This window comes from Prenolepis imparis, unplaced genomic scaffold, assembly GCF_030444845.1.
Source record: "Prenolepis imparis isolate NDT839.2.m4 unplaced genomic scaffold, iyPreImpa1.0 SCAF_4, whole genome shotgun sequence".
Lineage (NCBI taxonomy): Eukaryota > Metazoa > Arthropoda > Insecta > Hymenoptera > Formicidae > Prenolepis > Prenolepis imparis.
The window spans coordinates 1,677,539-1,696,427 of NW_028141162.1; the positions used below are offsets into that span (position 1 = coordinate 1,677,539).

Consider the following 18,889-nt stretch of genomic DNA (forward strand, 5'->3'; position numbering starts at 1 on the left):
AGTCAGAAAGAAATAAAAACATATGTGTTGTTATTATAAAAGCGAAATATTCGTCCTTTTAACTACGCGCGACAACAAACGTTGCGTTAAGATATCACTTGATGCGAATCATGTGCCTTGATTTCCGTTACATTTCGGCGACTCGTTCCATCTTCCATCGGCTTGACAAGTTATTACTCCCTGCTTTTTATCATTAGGACACACGTACGTCAATTGATCTTGAAATAGATAAGAACGGCCATGGAGCATGATTTCATGCTGGATCTGCGGTTTGCCGCATGATATTTCTGCAAGTAGAAGTAGATTTTTTGAAATTGACTTTGCTGGTGGATAAATTTAAATTATTTTATAATTATTTATACACGCACTCGAACATCTGCCATTTAGTCTCGACCATTTTCCGCTTCCCAAACATCTCAAAGTCGTATGCCCGAATGTACGATAGCCCGGGACGCACTGATAAGAAATCATGTTACCAAAAGTAAAGTTCTGAGTCCTCTCGCTAATATCTCGCTTGAGTATCGCATTGGCTAAGATCGGCGGCTCTCCGCATGCTACAGCTAAAAATGTTAATATATCATTAATATTAATTTAATTAATATATTAATTTATAAATTAGTTTAATATATAAGGGTTTAGAGATATCTGATATTTTCAGATATCTCTAAACCCTTATATATTAAAAGTTAAGAGAAAAGAAATTGTTTAACATACGTTTGCAAGAGGGTAAAGCGGACCACGTGGCGTTCGGTAAACAAACAGATCGTTCGTCACCTTCGAGAATGTATCCATGACGGCATTTAAAAATGAGGACATCGTTGATCGTCTTCCGACCGTTGATGTCGTCTGTATTATTAATATTATCTATATATCCGTATTTTGGTATCTACAAAAAAGTATCAGTCAGAATTAATATAATTTAGAATTAAATATTCAGCTTTTATATGTAAAAATATTTTATTTTATTTTTAAATTTCTAAATTTCTATATCTTATCGTTTTTAATATTTTATAATATCTCAATCCGTTTGATGATTTCAAATTTGTGCTCGAATTACCTCAGGAGGTGCGCACGATCTGTCGCAGACATAAGTCGAGTCGTTCAACAGCTGTTCGAGTTCAGCTTCCTTCAGCGATAAATCCGAAACCGTCCAGCTACCGATCTCGTTGCACGTCCACGTGATATTCGAGACCGTCTCGTTGCTAATCAGCTTATCCAGGTTCATCAGCGTGTCATTTCGACACGCTAGGATTATACGTTGCCCGTAAGCCCTTCCCTCGACCAAGATGTCAAACTGCTTAAACGCGCCCGTGACATTTTTCGCGCCGTGCCATTTTTCGTCGTCGAATTTCAGCGACGTCACGTCGTTTTCGTTCTCCAATTTTTTGAAAATCTGAAAAATCGGATGATCCCTCACGGAACAATTCCGCGGCGCGCAGATTGAAGTCGAGGACCAAGTCTCGTTGGTACACGTTTCGATACTATCCCCGATCAATTCGTATCCCGGGTCACAGACGACGACGATTTCCGCGCCGGAAACGAACATTTCCGACGAGATTTCTTTCGCCCCTCCATCCTCGTTGCGAGATTCGGACATCGCGTCTCCTTCCGCGGGAATCTCGATCGTGATATTGTCTCCTTTCCTGAGGAAGATTCTCGCGTTTTCCACGCGATCCGGCCAAGGACATAGGCGGGGAACGCAATCGGGAACGAAACCGATCCAGCTGCCGTTGATGGAACATCGCAGTTTGAATTCTGTCAACTCCAGACCGCGATTTCCGGGAAATTTGTAGCCGTGATGGCAAAAGAATCCAACGACATCGTCGTAATGATACGTTCTTTTGGCGAGATCGTCGATCGTATTCTCCTCGGGACCGTGAACGGAAGTCCGGTTCGACGATTTGTCGGAATTCGCGAAGACGACGTAGCCGTGCTTTATTCTACGTGTTCGGAGAACGTTAAGCAGTTTTAAGATGTTCCGTTAAACGAATTTTTTTTTATCATGCACAATATTTTTTGTTGAAATAAATGTTTGACCTAATTTAAAATGGACGAATCGCGTGATAAACATGCTTAGAACGCACTTTTTCAGCGGAGGACATCCGTAAAGTACACAGGACGGTCTCTCGTAGTCCCAAACGCCGGTCTCCAAACAGGTCAAATATCTCTCGCCTATTAAACGGTATCCGGGATTGCATTTGAATTCCAATTGCTGACCAACCTGAAATAAAATTAAACACAAATAAATCACGGCACAGCTCTTTCGCAAAGTACAGAGAGAATTTTCTCTTAGAATTTACCCTGAAAATCATGGTAATCGTGGGACAATATGGTATGGAAAGAATTTTTTAAAATATGTTTGATTAATTTTACCATTTTACTTTTAATTGATAGATATTATTTTTTATTGTGATAAATATTAATCAGAGAAATTCTCATAAAATTCTTTCCATACCAGATTGTCCCACGATTACCATGATTTTCAGGGTAAATTCTAACAGAAAATTCTCCCTGTGTATAAAGCCTGTACACATACACACCTGTAATATCGTGATATCATCTCTTTCATTTTCTTCCAAAATGTATTCTATATCTCCATTTTCGGGGGCTAGCAAGTTCTTGCACGTCATTCCTATCGAGCAGAATAAATTTGACAATTAATGTTCGAAATAGAATATTTAACTGAACTCTTATTTTTATTATTTAATAATTAGTATAATATTATATAATTGTTCAGCTGATCCCTGCATTTTATGAGTTTTTAAAATGAAAAAAAGATTTGATCGAAAAATAATAGATATTAATCACATTTTAAGCAATTGATTCTCTCTTGTATCGAAAAGATAAGGGATATTTCGGTCAAAAAGTTGAAAGCTTCTCTAAATAGCTCCTAATTTTAAGATATTAATTTTTTTATTTTGCCATAGTAGGGAAAGCAGCTGTGTGTGTGAACAAGGGTATTGTAATTTATATTTAACAGAGATATTTTATTTCAAACAGTCGCGACGTTACCTAGGCAGATCGGAGGTAGCCCGGTCCATTTTCCATCGGAATTGCAAATCCGATGAGGATTCCCACGAAGTTCATAGCCAGAGTCGCAAGAGTAGTGTATCTCGTCTCCGAATAAATACGATCTGCCGTGAATGTTTCCGCGCGGAAAGTATCCGGGAAAGCCGCATCTTATCTCTTGAACGTGAATGAGAATCTTCAGTTTCTTGACACGCTCGAATCGCCATCACTTAATCGTCATTGAATTAATAACGTTAAAAATGATTAATTCTCTTTATATCCAGATAATCTTACTTGTACAGATTGGCGTGTCGTGTCCCTCCCATTGGCCGTGCTTGAGACATTTTCTACCGAGGGACCGACGTTCCTCGCCATCGAACCGAATCACGTATCCGCTGTCGCAATAATACGTTACCTCCGACAGGTCCTCGCTCACGTTAATGTTACCTTTGAACGGTGCTACGGGTAAGGGACATCCGCGACAAAACGGGCTAGCTAAGATCTGAGGGGTATTGTGAGACGATCATCGCTTATTACGGTCTATCTCTACGCTAATTCTAAGATTGATGATGAGCTTTACGAGAGCTTAACGTGTTTATAAAATTACCACTACGTCGCCGTGAATATATTGCTGCATCTGCGCCCAGGCTATGACGTTCCCGTCATATCTCTCGCAACTGTTCCATAGCGTTGTAATGTTCTTCTCGTCCAGAACGACGTCCCACATATCTAGCAAGCCGAGTTTTCCCAAAAACGCTTCCGATTCGGAAAAACCCCCTCCCAGATGATCCTGCTCCTGTCCAATAACGAGGGATCCATTGGCTAGACAGAATAATCGCAATTGTGTAATTCGCGTTTACTCTACACGTGCCATAGAGATGATTCTTGATTCAACGCGATTCAATAAAATATAATTTTTCAAAAAATAAAGTAATTACTCGGTAAATTTTTTAATAGAAATTCGGTCTCCAAAAGTTGTAATACGAAAAACTCTCACTGCTGTGATATTTTTGTGTTAAACTTTGCGATTCTATATTTTATCTTCAAAATATATTATTTTCGTGTCGCACGTATAGTTGACATATCTGCATATCGCTTTACCTGGCACGATGGTTCCTTTGGCTAAACGAATGCCGCTATCCTCGAGGATTCCGTCGACAAATACGCGCCAGGTGCCGTATCCGCTTTCCCAAGTAACGCACAGGAAGTGCCAATAACCGTCGTTGACTTTAATATCGGTCACGACTCTTTTCCCGTTAATGTACAAGACAAATCTGCGCAAGGACGCGGAGAGTTTGCTCGCAATCGAATAGATTGTACCAGAATATTTTATTTTATATTATAAAAAATATAGAGAATATTATTTTTTTATAACTCTTTGATAAAATACATAAATATATGTACACTCTGAAAGAATTGTTAGAATTTACCCTGAAAATCATGGTAAATAGGAAAATATAGTATGGAAAGAATTTTATGAGAATTTCTCTGTAATTAATATTTATCACAATAAAAATAATATCTATCACAATAAAATATAAAACATGTTTGATTAATTTTACTGATAATCAAACATATTTTATATTTTATTGTAATAGATATTATTATTTTTATTGTGATAAATATTAATCAGAGAAATTCTCATAAAATTCTTTCCATACCATATTGTCCCACGTTTACCATGATTTTCAGGGTAAATTTTAAGAGAAAATTCTTTCTGTGTATATGAAAAACATACCCGTTATAATCCGTTAATGTGAAAGCATTGTCGTCGAACGTCGTCGCGTACGATAACACTGTACCGTAATTAAAAGTATCCATCGATTGTAGCCACAGACAAACGGACAACTGCAATCAGTGAGTTTAATTAATATCTCAATCAGTTTAATTTCTCATTTTTTTTCGCGCTACCTGAGAAAGATCCTCCGCGGGTCCTTTCACGATGACGTAGTCCGTCGTGCTGGACTTTGTAAAGTGCATCGCGTAATCGGATGACAATTCTATGATCATTAAGATATAAATTATATATTATAATATATAATAGGATATATATTATGTGACACAAATTAAATGAACTTTTTTAACGAAATATTTTCGTAATATTCAAACATTTTTGCGATATTTTAAATCTTAACTTGCCAGTTTCGCAGTTGCGTCCTGCGAAAAGCATCGGGCAATCACAAGTGTAATTGTGTATCTGATTGACGCAATTTCCATTGTTTAAGCAAGGCGAGCTCTCGCAGTAATTGATCCTAATCGCGCAGTCTTCTCCAGTGTATCCGTCAGGACATTCGCACCTAGGACCAATAAAATATCTTTTCACAATGACAGATGAACAAACATTACACACAACTCTCTGCACTACGATCGCACATAATATATAATTACACAGAGAGAATTTTCTCTTAGAATTTACCCTGAAAATCATGGTAATCGTGGATAAATTATCGGATAAATTATCCCGGATAATATGGTATGAAAAGAATTTTATGAGAATTTCTCTGATTAATATTTATCACAATAAAAATAATATCTATCACAATAAAATATAAAACATGTTTGGTTAATTTTACTAAACTGCATAAAATTAATCAAACATATTTTATATTTTATTGTATAATAGATATTATTATTTTTATTGTGGTAAATATTAATCAGAGAAATTCTCATAAAATTCTTTCCATATCATATTGTCCCACAATTACCATGATTTTCAGGGTAAATTCTAAGGGAAAATTTCTCCGTGTATAATTTTATATATATATATATATATTCACAAAATTATCAGCTGTGTGTGTACCTATAACTCTCTCGCGTCGCGTTTTCCTCCCTTACGTTCACGCAAATCGCGTTCGCGTGACAGGGCAACCAGTCGCAGGGCAATAGATTACAGTGGCGACCTAGGAATCCGGGTTTGCAGAAGCATCGCCAGGTTCCGTTGACGGTGCGACATACGGATTCCTCCTCGCAGGGCGTAAGCTCGCAGTGATCCATCGGAATTTCGCAAAACTGACCTAAACGATGCAACGGAACAACCGAAACGGGAAAATTTTTCTTGTCAATGTTATATTAGCGAGGACGGATGTACCTTCGAATCCGTCCTTGCACTCGCAGGCGAAATCGCTCTCGGTGCTCGCGCATTTTCCGCCGTTCTGGCAAGGATTAGTGGAACATTCGTCTATATAAATCTGCACAAGAGAGAGAAAGGGCAAATATTTGTTTTTATTTTATTTATTCAGAACTCATCATCTTTTATTTTATTGCATTCTCGTTTTACCTCGCAATTGGTGCCTGTGTAACTGCTTTTGCACGTGCATTCGTATGTCACAGAATTATTAGGACGTTGTTGCATCTTACACGATCCCTCGTTTAAGCACGGTGAGGAATTGCACGGATCCCTGAACTCTTCGCATTTCGATCCTGAAAAAAAATTAATCCGCGACAAAATATGTACGCATAATCAATATTTATATAATGGCGCACTAAAAAGAAATAAAAATTAAAATTTAGAGAAAGAAAGAGATGAAAATTACACTTAGCGTCTAATAATATAATATATAATATATTATTGCCTTATCATTTTGCGATTAAACAACCACCACATCTTACCCACATAATATTCCTGACATTCGCAGACGAAACCGCCTTCGTCTTGAACGACGCATCGTCCACCGTTTAAACACGGATTCGTCCGACAATCGTCGATCTCTTTAATATCGCGTATGGCCAAGCAATCGTCGATGTTTACGGAGCCACGTTTTTCCGTCGTCGTGTTGAACGGACACGGCAAACATTGAGTTTGTCCGTAATTTGGCTGATAGAAACCGATGTCGCACGCGAAACAAGGCTCCGTGGCTAAGCGCGATCCGTGATAACGTTTATGCTGAGAATAATATCCTGGTCGACACATAGCTGTAAAAAAATGAAGATATATATACAACATATAAAATAATATATCAGACCGATATAATATCTGATTAAAGTCTTACGAATGCAATCTTTCAGCGATTTCATGTGCATCCTCTTCGTGAAAGTATGCTCCGGACAAGATATGCACTTTAGCGAAGCAGTCGCATTCTGATATTGTCCGAAAGGACACGGTTGGCAAATTCTAGTTGAGACATTGTGAAATGTACCCGCGGGACATTTTACTGAAAAATGTAAAAATGTACAACGCGCGCATATATATAAAGCAATTTATATATATATATATATATATAATCGTGTATTTTTAATATATAAATTATTATATTGAAAAGAATCGTGTGACTGAATTCTTATATTAAAATAATATATATTTTTTAAATTATTATATGAATTAATATATAAGAAAAAATATACACATATATTTTTTATACATATATACACTTACCGCAACTGTGTTTCTTCAGCACATTTCCGGCATCGCAGAGATCTTGAGGCTCCTTGAATACGAGATGCAGATTCAAGGCTAGTTTCGCGATTTCCTCGTTGGTTCTGTTGTTGAATAAATCCAATTTTCCCAAATGTTGCATCGCCTCGATCTTCTCTCTCAACTTTTGCACTCCTCGTTTAGGATTTTCAAAGTTTTCTTCGATTATTCTGCCTGTAGAAACGATTTTTTTGGTATTATTTAAATAACAGATAAAGCTCGAGTAAAATTTAACTTATACCTATAAACTTAAATTTAATCTCTATCCTCTCTTTTCTTGGTATAGGTCTTTCTTTGCTTTTATCTTTATTGACGTTGGAATTCAATTTAACTGCGCGTTTCAATCTCTCGAGCATCTTATTATTTTTGGAAATTATGGTAGATCCGTGATTGTGCGCGAATCTTCGTCTTCTTATTAAATTATCCTCGAGACTTTTTGATGTGGAAAGATCATCTTCGCATTCAGGATTAAAATTGATCTCAAGATTGCACTCGATGTCATTGCCGCAGATATCCAACATTTTCGATTTTAAATCGTCAGTAATATTATCATTTAACTAAAAAGAAACAACGTACAAAAATAATGTCTTTTTGTATTTGTAAATTAATTTATTATTTTATATATTATATTAGATGCAAATGCTCACTTCGCGAAGAGCAGTTTTATTGTCGCACATTGCACTTTCATTGCCTTGCAATATCACTGTTCCTTCCTTAGATATCGTCTTTAATATTTGCGCTTCTATTAATAAACGAAATTATATAATTTTAATTTTGGTCAGAATATATCATCATATTATTATAATTCAATTAGAATAATAAGTAATTGATTTATTCTTGATAAATATGTAGCGTAAATACCTGAACATTCCGGTAGATAATTGTTCTCCCATGTATGATCGCTGGAATTACATTTTAACAACAGCTCGTCATTGACAACGTTGAAATTTATTGGCTCAAGTGCAAAATCGTAGCCATTTTCGCAAGTTATAACGCATTGCATTTTGCGATCATCTGTCGAAGAACAATTTAACCGTCCATTGACGGGTGCTGTCAAATTTTTGCATATATCTGTAAGAAAAATTATATATGCAACAGTTTTCGAATTGAACAGAGAATTGAAAAATATTGTTAAAAAAATTAATTAATTATATTGATTAATTAATGTTAGGTAGAGTTGATAGAATTTTAATTTAGAGCTTAGTTATAAAGATATGTGATAGAAAAAATTGAAAACTTGCAAAAAATAATGACGATGAAGAAAAAATCGATTCCAAATTAGCCAGAAAATCTATTATTTAAAGGACATTCACGAAGATTTCAAGACATTTTATATGAAAAATTCTTATATATTGTGTCAAATATAATAAGTCATCAATTTTTCGAAATAAGAGTATACCTTCTACTATAATATTCAATACGCAACTCGCCCGATTGTCGTACTTGTCAGTAGCATTATAGAAGACTCTCGTTCGACCGATCGGAAAGGTACCCTCGCCAGGTTGATGACTCTGATTAACTCGCACTGAAGTCCTCGAATTATCATAGAATACGGGCTCGTCCCACGTTACGTTATCGAGACCATTATCGAGATCGGTGTAGAAAGTCGGCGGGTCGATGCAATTCTCGATCGTGGGCGGTTCTCTATCTACGATCATTTAAAAATATGTCTGTCTTTTACATATCCGGCTGTTTATCTCACAACTTCTCTCTTTTTCTTTCTCTCTTGTACACTGAGAGAATTTTCTCTTAGAATTTACCCTGAAAATCATGGTTATTGGGACAACAATATGGTATGGAAAGAATTATATGAGAATTTCTCTGAAATACTAAACTGCATAGTAAAATTAATCAAACATATTTTATATTTTATTGTGATAGATATTATTATTTTTATTGTGATAAATATTAATCAAAGAAATTCTCATAAAATTCTTTCCATACCATATTGTCCCACAATTACCATGATTTTCAGGGTAAATTCTAAGAGAAAATTCTTTCTGTGTGTATAAAATATATATTTCTATAAATATAACTTACCAAGAACTCTGACCTTAAATTTGCATCTGGCCTTGTTGCCGTTCGCATCTTGCGCTACGTACACGACGATGCGCGTACCGATTTTCACCTTCCACGGCAGGACGACATGCGGTTTCGTCCACAAAGTAGGCGACTCGTCCGCGTTATCCGTCACCTCGGGCACCATCCAATTTACGTACGCGTAATTTCGACCCATCGCGGTTTCCGCGACGATGTCGGTCGGGCACTTTATCGAGGGCGGCATCTTGTCTACGCATTGCGTACAAAATTCAATTTATTACAATCATTGAAATGAACTTTTAAGTATTTAAATTTAATCTCCAGAATAATTTTTCATTGTGCAAAAATAGAAGACAATTAAAAATTTCTTTTTAACGATAAAATAATTTTTAATCTTGATTTGTGTCAAGTCGACGGACCAACGCATCCATTAACGCTGTGACGTTGGGACCAGATCCCTGTACGTCCGCTGCACGATCTACTGGAGGGTCCTTCCAGGACGAAACCTCTGTCACAGGTAATCGTGCAATTGGTAGCGAAGGGCACCTTCCCTGTGCCGGTACAGATTTCCGGAATGATGCTTCCGTTCGCGATTCGCGGCAGAGGTTCGCATTCCACAGCTACAGAGAACACGATGACTTTTGTCAATATCATCGATACATCTTACGTTGAAAACTAATGTCGAAACATTGTATTTTACCCTTGCAAGTGACCTTCAGACCGTCCCACCGGGACAAGGGTAGACAGTTGCGTACTTTGCTGCCGCGAAGCTGATAGCCTAGGTCGCATCTGAACTGACAACGCGTGTCGATCGGATAAACGGTAGAGTTCTCCTCGAATCGATGCTGATAATTCTCATCGTGTTCGCACTTCATACGACCATGCGCAGGTGCGCGTAGAGCCGGACAGGTTTTCACTGCAAAATCATATCGTTTTATAAAAAAATTTAGATGTATTATTTTTAAAATGATGAAAGATCTAGAGACTTTTGTATATTCGTGCACAATTAAGAATTCGCTAAAAGAGATCTCTTATAAAAGATGATTTTTTTTTTACAATTCCTCAGCTTAACTCCTCGAAGAATTCAAACTCGGCGTTAAAGTCTCCAAATCTTTCGCTTCTCTTTTTAATATTTTTCCGAAACACATTTACGCAAACATTGCGGCTCGTTGCCGGACCAAGAGCCGTCTTTCCCGCAAAGTTGAATGCTGTCTCCCGTAAGGTGAAAGCCGATTCTGCATCTTATGCCACATGCCGCATGCACCACGTTGCTGCAGGCACTCGCCTTTACCAGATAGCCATTTTCGGGGACTCTTAGTTTCAGGCACGTTATAGCTGGAAAATACATTTACTGTATATATTACATGTATATATTATATATAGGATATATCCCGTATACAATAATTGGAAGGCAATAATTCAGTATGAAAAAAAAAATTAATTTTTTTTTTCAGAAACAAAACTATATAAAAAAATGTTATTCTACATTTTAAATTTAACTATGTTAAATGTGAGGGAGGAGAGGGGATAAATGTATGTGTATGAGTTTATAATGTTTGCGAATAATTTCACGTTATCATTTTTCTTGACAACCGCGAAAAATCCTTTTTTTTTAATCGGATTTGTTTATCAACCGCGAAGAGCCTCAAGTTTAGGATTTCTTTTTATCAGATTTATTAAATTAGACATTTCATGGATACACGTGGTCGAAATGTTCGGGATTTTGTCGCGGTATATCAAAATTTGACCGAGCACTTAAAGAAATCGCGATTGACACAGATGAAATGGTTCTCCAAATACGAGCCGTTATTGAAGGAATACGAGTGAGTGTTTATTTAAAAAAATAATGCCAATGTCCAATATTTTATACGATATTAATATCGAATTAAAATATTTTGAAGAAACCTACAACAGGAACTGAATAAACTTTATAAAGAGAGAAGTGTCAAAATTAAGGATGATGCGATTATCGAAAAAGAGAGGACTTGCTTGCCGATTCCAATCACAACCAGCGGCGAAGTATATTGAATCAATAATATTGATACGCAAGAAATGCTCTAAAATAATTATATGTATACATATATATTCCTTAATTTTTAATTTCATTCTCCTTTTATTTATTATATTATATTTATATTTAAAATATTATATTTTTTTATTTATTATTCAATATATTTTCAATTTATCAATTATATTATATTTAAATACTATATATATTTTTTTACACATATATAATTCGATGTATTGTGAGCTAGTACGGTTGGCTCGCGTCGAAACCGGAGTTTCGTCTGGAGAAGTACGGCTCGTGCATTGTAAATTATCCTGCCCCTTTCAAAGACATAACTTTCATTCCGGGAGATATACCGAGACTCGCGGCAGGCAAAGGTCTCATTTAAGATCCAAAAAAAATTTCAACTTTGTTATTGAACGAGTATCATTTACAGAGTAGTTCATTTGAAGGTACGCTAGTATATATATAGTTCGGCGTTTTATTTAATTTATTCTTATATCTCCCCCATAAAATTATTTAATCTGTCGATCTATCGGCGACAATCTAGGATGATGAGGTTTATCGAATGCTATACACAATATATATATACACGATATTACCCTCGCACTTATAACCGTCCGTGGTGAACCCGGAAGCGCACACGCAATCGAGTATCGAGGTCGCCGGAACCTTGATTGTGACGTGATTCGCGTCCGGGCAGGGTACGCATACAGCGGTGACATCCCCGGAAGCGTTTCCAGAAGCGTACGTCCCGTTCGGGCAAGCTATCACAAAAAGGGCACACAAAAGAGAGAAAATTTCGGAAAATTTGGAAAAAGAAAAGAGAATCATAAAAGAGTAATTAAATATGTGATAATCGGAACAATTAAATATATCGAATAAATCGTAAAAAATAGATTTAAAACGCGTCCTTCCTTTTTCACCTACGTTGGCAGAAACCTTTAAGACCAGAACCGAAGTAACCGGACGGGCAGATGCAGGCGTAATGCCCGGTTGCGGTGCCGCAGGTGCAGGTCGCCAAATCGTCGCAGCAGGTTCGATTGACAGCCGAACAAAGACCATTGCAATCCGTCGATAGAGTCACGGGCACGTACTGTCCGGTCTTCAGATCTAATTTTTTTTATTAAATATATTAGGTAGCTTTTTAATAAATATATTTTTAAATATTTATATTTTCAACTTTTAAAATTGATCTCTATAATTTATGTTTTCAAACTTTAAACTAGATCTTTTATATTTTAAGTATATGTATATCACAGAGAGAATTTTCTCTTAGAATTTACCCTGAAAATCATGGTAATCGTGGGACAATATGAAAAGAATTTTATGAGAATTTTTCTGATTAATATTTTTATCACAATAAAATATAAAATATGTTTGATTAATTTTACTAAAAGTATGATAAAATTAATCAAACATATTTTTAAAATTCTTTCCTTACCATATTGTTCCACGATTACCATGATTTTCAGGGTAAATTCCAAGAGAAAATTCCCTCTGTGATACAATAAAATGCTGTGTGATATAAATACGTATAATTTTCAAAGAACGTTTAATTATATTATACGATACGAGATGCGCACCGCGATGCAGAGCACGTCGCGCCAGAGCCTCGAACTCGGCGAAACTGTCGAGGAGATAGCTATGCGTATATCCTGGCGAACTGGCGATTTCGCGCAGCTCTTCTACATTTCCCGTACGAATCCCGAACGTGAACACGGTCGCGCCCGTGTTCTTCAGGAGATTGGCAGCGGGTCGTGGATCGCCACCGTTGCTGAAGCCATCGGTGATCAGAAACACCACTTTGTTCGCCGTTTCGCGAGCCTTCTCGAGGATCCTCTTGAAAGCGAAGAAGAAAAAAACAAGCTCGCATTTTTTCCCGGTTTGACAGTACAATAAGATACTCACCAGCGCCTCGAGAAGAGCGCCGCGCGTATAAGTTCCCCCGCCGCTGTAAGTGATATTGCCGAACTGCTTGTTCAACAAATAGCACTTGTGATCGTTGGGTCCGTGGCGTGAGATCTGATCGATGTTACGGTAAACGTTGCCCCGGCCGCTGAAGGTGACCACCGCGACCCGAGTGGTCGCCTCGTCCACGGTGAAGTCCGAGAGGAGCTTCGTCACGAAATTCAGCTCGCTGCGGAAATTCTCCGCGCCGATCGAGCCGGACGCGTCCACCAGAAACACCAGTTCCACCTGATGATGCGCGCGATTCGGACAAAACCGTTGGACGATCAGGGATCCGAGAGATTCGACGAGGAATTGAAATCGAGGATCGTTCGATTAGTCAAACCAAAATCTCCGCGTTCTTCGCATCTTTTTTTAAATATTGTATTTAAAGAAAAAAGAGAGGGAGAGATACGTCTATCCTATCTCTAGGTCTACCTGATTGGTCTTGTTGCACAAGCGATCTATGTGCATCTTCAAGAGATGGGACAGAATATCGGTTTTACTGTTCAGTATCCTATCGGCATCTTCGTCCAGATTCTCGTACCAGTAACGTCCATCTCCGTTCGCTTTGCTTTTATCGAAATTTAGGAACGTCGACGTTACGTTGCTATCTCCTGATGTATTTGTCTCCACCGAACCATTATTCGATCCTCCGTCGAGGATATTATCGGCGCACTTTGCGAGATTTAAAAATAGAGAGAGTACTCCGATTATCAGTGACAAAACTTTAAAAACTTCCATAATTGCAGACCGAAATCGTTACCATCTATTATCTACGATTTTCAACGAAACTTGGATGCTGAATAATCAAACGAGATTTTTCGGGACTGTTATTTTATTATTACAATTTATATAAACACACAAGTTAAAGACACTAAATTTTTGCTATTCTTCTAATTATAAAGGAAGGGAAAAGACATACACGTGTATCTAATCCGGAGACGATCTTTAGCAATCGTTTCGACGACTTTCACGTCCAGCATCCTTACAGCCACGAGCGGGAAAATAATGCAGATATAGCGAGGACGTGGAGTCGAGAGTTTGTCGTAAATTACCGTGTGCACTTGATTGCGAAAGGTAGACGAAAGCATGCCGGTCGCGCATAAGAGAGACGAGGCTCTACTGAGCATGGCTCAAGAAATCGCGTTAAAAGAGCACGACGCTGATGAAGACAAGGGAGAACAAGGGAGCCTCTGTTTCTTGAGTTGGCGCGTGCATATATTTGTGTGTGTGTACAGTCAGCGATTTGTCTCTCTCGTCGAAATATATAATAATTTGATTAGTATCCGCGCGAATAAACTCGATTCGGCGTCGATTTTTTATTACGACATTAATGATACTGCGATTATTTAAAATCGCTCAATCCTTTGCGTCTTGAAAAAAAAGGAAAAGATACGTACATTATATACAATATTTAATATTTATCTCCATTTGCGCGCGTTTTATCGTGTCGAGATAGCGCATTTTTTTAATTCGACGTAATATATACATATATGTATAGATAAAATGGACCAACACGAAAAGTCACCACCCCACATATTTTGTAAGCATTTTGCCTGATTAAAATATATTTTAAAAAGCCGATTAATTTTGTCTTCGAGGAGAACATATGATAAATTCAATCGCGTTGCTTCATCTTTAACTTGAAAATTTTTTTTAATTTGTGGCCAAGTATATAGTACATCGTTTTAAAGATGTTTTTTTATTTTCTTTAAAATCTGCATCTTATTTATCTTCTTCGAAAGACAGAGCTGACGTTTTTTCAAAGTTGTACTACATCAGTCGACTCCAAGATAAGCAAACTATTTATCGTGACTCACCCTGTATCAGTATAGCGATGAGATACATATATGAAGCAAAAGTTCCTCGTGATAATTAACTGTTGTGTCAACTGCTAAACCCTGTTACGCGATGTTTCTATCGTAAGAGTGTTCATCATGTTTATGTCACGCATGGAGAAGGGATGAGGCACGCGCTATAGTATAACATACATGTCACAAGAGGATCGCTAGACAGTTTCCACTTGACCCTCCTACGTGTCACGTCAATGTGACATGCCGGTTAATTTTTGCGATTTATTAACGTGGGATATATCATTAATTTCTGCATATATCAATTCAAACGAAATTTATCATCTCGCTATATACTTATATCACCTAGACGCGTTAAAAAAATCTTTTATCACGATCATAGAGAAATATATTTTCATCTGATTTGATTCAACTATACTGGTACTTTCAAAGTTAATATCAAATAATGATTTACTGAGATAAAAAAAATTACTATGCGCACGTGGGCAAGTGTTAGTGTCAGTCATGTTGGTCGCAAAGATATTCTTGATGACTGTATTCTTCGTTATGGGTTTCGCATCGGAAGGGACCGGCTATTCGTATCTTTCGCGCGTATTTCGATCAAGGAACCGTCGATCATCCGATGACGCGATGAGGAAACCGAGTATGCAAGACGAACCCGAGTATATCGAACAGTGCGGTTTCGTGAATGCGTGGAAGAAACATCTTGGTCGAGTAAGCGTGCTAGCTTTCTTGGATCCTACCTGGCAGTATAGCTTCAGACAGGCCGTCATGTGAGCGAACAAGAATTATCGTAAACGACGTAAAAGCGATTTTTAGATCCCTTTTGTTATAGTTAATCGATCAATTTAGGCTGAAGATATTGAGCTCGCGTTTGCGGAAATCCGGTTTCCCGGATATCCGGTTTTTCGTGATAGCACCGCCGCCCGACTTGATGGAGGACAAGACCGAGGATATTTATGAGATCGAAACGTGGCGGAAAATAGCAGCGATGTACGAAAAAGATCTGGATGCCGAGGACCTCCTTATCAAGGACAAATCCGATCCGGAAATTATCTCTCTTCAAGACGATGAGTTTCGTATTTGGGAGAAGTTTCGCGCGTCCAGGGACCAAATGGTCGTCATCGATCGGTGAGCGAGACTCAATTAAATCAATTGTTTCTGTTATTTGATTTAAATTAGATTTTGATTATCATATTACAATTATTTTGACTTTAGACGATTTAATTTTTTTCTTTTTTTAATATAACAAGGCACGACTGAAAAAATTATCAAAATGATTTTAGATGCGGCAAATTAACGTATCAGGTGATGGTACCCTGGAGCATTTTATATTTTCCTTACGTGAAAGCGGCTATTCTATCTACGTATCAGGAAGACCCTTGCGGTGGATGCGATGTGAGCGCATTTTTTTAATTTTATACATTTATCACAATCTTCCGTAATAATTTAAAATATTTACAGACTTATGTACAATTAAAAAGACATTATCGCTGGAAAATATAATTTTATAGCCCACCATATATCAAGCCTTAAGTCACGAAGATTATTTCCCGAGTTTAAAAAGCACCACTCCTGAAGAACCGGATCCACGTGAAACCAATGATAACGCCGACGTCGATCTAATTTGGACCACCGAACAATCTTTGAAAAACGGTAGCATACATCTTGAAGAGTCACTGACAGATGAACACGAAGCGAGTACTACCGTATCTCCCGTTATCTCCGACAAAATGATACACGATAGCGATGACCCTCCGAATGTCTCCAACATGACGGACGCGTCAGTGGTGCCCGAAACTACTTATCGATATGATAACGTTACGACCGAGTCTTTTCCTGACGAGGACGATCCGAAAGGAACGCCGAGACTAGAGGACAGTTCGACGACTTCGAATGATGCAGCAACCTCCGCGACACTCGAGCTACAACAAGACGTTCCTCCGAGACAAGATGAATCTGCGTCGATGAGCGATAATTCTATCAGCGGGGAAATAAAAAACGAATCGACGACTAGCGAAGTAAAAGATGAGTTTATTTCCACGAGAGAGACAACGATTGCGGATATCGTCGCGGGAGACGACGAGATTCCAGATAAGGACGGAGATGAGGATGACCGTCTGATCACTGAAAATGAGCAAAACGATTCATTCGGTAATAATTGTGATATTCAGATGTGATGATCCAGCCACGAAGCTGAAGATTGTTACTCTGTTCGACGATTATATATATTATATATCGTTATTTCGCAGGTAAAAGTACCGAAGCGGAGTTATCGTTACACGTAATTATGCGCGCGCCGCATGTGCACGGAAATGGAAGAAAGACGAGGAAACACACGCATTTAATGCTAAAGATCGGCGATCCCGATTTTCACGAACATCCGGACACCGGAATCGACGCTACATCGTCTACAGCTTTGTGGCAGGTACATGTTACATTCGCTATTATCTCTATCGCTGTTTTCATTCATTTGAACATTAGTTTGTCTATCATGTATTTTAATTAATTTAATGTTGATTAATTTAGTGTTAACTCTGATGTGTTACATTAAAAAAAAATATTTTTTATATTATTTTATATCATTTATCTTGTTTTTATATCGTTCTCGGAGTCTTGATATTTTGAAATTTCTCGCAAATTTTAAGGACACCGATCCTCAAGTCGCAAGCTCGGAAAAAAACGATTGGGAAACGACGGAAGTGAATCGAGAGAACACCGATTGGACGTATACATTCGATAAAGACGAAAGCCCGGGGTTGTACGGAGAAATAGCGGACTATTGGAGAGATAACGACAGCGATGTTAATAAAAATGAGTCACTTAACGACGATACTTATAATAATTCTACGGTAATAATCTCCGTAAAGGTTTTTGCATTTATAACACATATATACATATATGCAGTAGAATCCGAATAACTTTTGTAGTATCAGAATAAAGAACAAAAAACTTTTGAATACAGTAAACTCCTTTAAATTAATTTTTATAATTTTTCTGGTATTTCTTCTATACTTTTGGAAAGATTGTATGACATTATTGTTATTGTAAATGTGCATGCTTAAGGACTACTAAAGTTATCCGAAAATCTACACCGCATATTTATATATATCTTATCGACACATTAGATTCGTTAATTTAGCCTCGATTTTATATTTAATTATTTAATTTGCAGACAAATTATAACGAAAAACATCATACCAATGTCAGCAGCCACGCAACGACTCCTTCAAAGTCATCAGAGATAGACGAAAACTACTCAACCGCAAATATTACAAATAGTAACAAGTCTACTAATTCACAGAATACCGTTAGAGTAGACAAGACTGATTCTTCCGAATCGATTAGTATAAATAATGAGATCAATAAGAGAGAAGAGATGCGAAATAATCTAATCAAACATTACAATAAACTGTTATCTTGGATTGATTATAGATTAATTAGATAAATCTCCGCACACGTTTAAAAATCTGGATTAATGAAAATGTATTCATTATACATGAATTTTATTATAGCCGATGTGTCATGTATTAACATTTAAATAAATATATTCCTATATATATCTATAATACACATCTTGTTGGTATAATACTATTGAAAAATAATTTCTATAGAAGTTATAATATGTATAATAGAGACTTATGATACATAACATTA

The 18,889-nt window shown here is 37.1% G+C and overlaps 3 protein-coding genes across 5 annotated transcripts; 2 read left to right on the forward strand and 1 right to left on the reverse strand.

Moving 5' to 3' along the window:
* Positions 1 to 101: 101 nt before the first annotated feature.
* On the reverse strand, positions 102 to 14,611 carry LOC145935727 (sushi, von Willebrand factor type A, EGF and pentraxin domain-containing protein 1). 3 transcript variants are annotated; one of them, XM_083037283.1, is made up of 32 exons: positions 13,857 to 14,611; positions 13,380 to 13,667; positions 13,055 to 13,310; positions 12,399 to 12,581; positions 12,071 to 12,235; positions 10,613 to 10,795; positions 10,161 to 10,376; positions 9,880 to 10,080; positions 9,461 to 9,709; positions 8,820 to 9,068; positions 8,282 to 8,491; positions 8,068 to 8,162; positions 7,662 to 7,977; positions 7,382 to 7,594; positions 6,999 to 7,160; positions 6,619 to 6,921; positions 6,287 to 6,429; positions 6,098 to 6,197; positions 5,810 to 6,023; positions 5,149 to 5,306; positions 4,921 to 5,009; positions 4,748 to 4,857; positions 4,111 to 4,283; positions 3,617 to 3,831; positions 3,304 to 3,511; positions 3,013 to 3,186; positions 2,541 to 2,632; positions 2,085 to 2,221; positions 1,058 to 1,940; positions 715 to 886; positions 369 to 560; positions 102 to 287 (listed from the first exon to the last, which is right to left on the reverse strand). In XM_083037283.1, the coding sequence occupies exons 1-32, from the start codon at positions 14,160 to 14,162 to the stop codon at positions 109 to 111; spliced, it is 6,834 nt and encodes a 2,277-aa protein (XP_082893409.1). In that variant the 5' UTR covers positions 14,163 to 14,611; the 3' UTR covers positions 102 to 108. The 3 variants fall into 3 exon arrangements, with proteins under 3 accessions (XP_082893409.1, XP_082893411.1, XP_082893410.1); XM_083037285.1 differs by lacking the exons at positions 13,055 to 13,310; positions 13,380 to 13,667; positions 13,857 to 14,611 and adding an exon at positions 12,913 to 12,949; XM_083037284.1 differs by lacking the exons at positions 13,055 to 13,310; positions 13,380 to 13,667; positions 13,857 to 14,611 and adding an exon at positions 12,913 to 12,937 and having other exon boundaries at positions 12,071 to 12,581.
* LOC145935732 (uncharacterized) lies at positions 10,790 to 12,846 on the forward strand. The gene is made up of 3 exons (XM_083037291.1): positions 10,790 to 11,283; positions 11,362 to 11,479; positions 11,716 to 12,846. The coding sequence occupies exons 1-3, from the start codon at positions 11,153 to 11,155 to the stop codon at positions 11,854 to 11,856; spliced, it is 390 nt and encodes a 129-aa protein (XP_082893417.1). The 5' UTR covers positions 10,790 to 11,152; the 3' UTR covers positions 11,857 to 12,846.
* Positions 14,612 to 14,668: 57 nt separating the features above from the next.
* Positions 14,669 to 18,849, forward strand: LOC145935728 (uncharacterized). Its single transcript, XM_083037286.1, has 7 exons — positions 14,669 to 16,005; positions 16,085 to 16,363; positions 16,519 to 16,630; positions 16,747 to 17,386; positions 17,485 to 17,660; positions 17,881 to 18,084; positions 18,408 to 18,849. Exons 1-7 carry the CDS (start codon positions 15,737 to 15,739, stop codon positions 18,678 to 18,680), a joined length of 1,953 nt encoding a protein of 650 aa, XP_082893412.1. The 5' UTR covers positions 14,669 to 15,736; the 3' UTR covers positions 18,681 to 18,849.
* The last annotated feature ends 40 nt before the right edge of the window (positions 18,850 to 18,889 follow it).

Excerpts from the sequence above, each read along its gene's own strand:
- LOC145935732 (XM_083037291.1), top strand. The coding sequence starts at position 11,153 with ATGGATACACGTGGTCGAAATGTTCGGGATTTTGTCGCGGTATATCAA. Across the intron at positions 11,284-11,361 it reads CCGTTATTGAAGGAATACGA|AAACCTACAACAGGAACTGA; the intron begins GTGAGTGTTTAT and ends AATATTTTGAAG. Across the intron at positions 11,480-11,715 it reads CAATCACAACCAGCGGCGAA|TACGGTTGGCTCGCGTCGAA; the intron begins GTATATTGAATC and ends ATTGTGAGCTAG.
- LOC145935727 (XM_083037283.1), bottom strand. The coding sequence starts at position 14,162 with ATGGAAGTTTTTAAAGTTTTGTCACTGATAATCGGAGTACTCTCTCTA. Across the intron at positions 7,595-7,661 it reads GATTAAATTTAAGTTTATAG|GCAGAATAATCGAAGAAAAC; the intron begins GTATAAGTTAAA and ends TCGTTTCTACAG. Across the intron at positions 4,858-4,920 it reads CCGCGGAGGATCTTTCTCAG|TTGTCCGTTTGTCTGTGGCT; the intron begins GTAGCGCGAAAA and ends CACTGATTGCAG.
- LOC145935728 (XM_083037286.1), top strand. The coding sequence starts at position 15,737 with ATGTTGGTCGCAAAGATATTCTTGATGACTGTATTCTTCGTTATGGGT. Across the intron at positions 16,364-16,518 it reads CAAATGGTCGTCATCGATCG|ATGCGGCAAATTAACGTATC; the intron begins GTGAGCGAGACT and ends AAATGATTTTAG. Across the intron at positions 18,085-18,407 it reads ATACTTATAATAATTCTACG|ACAAATTATAACGAAAAACA; the intron begins GTAATAATCTCC and ends TTTAATTTGCAG.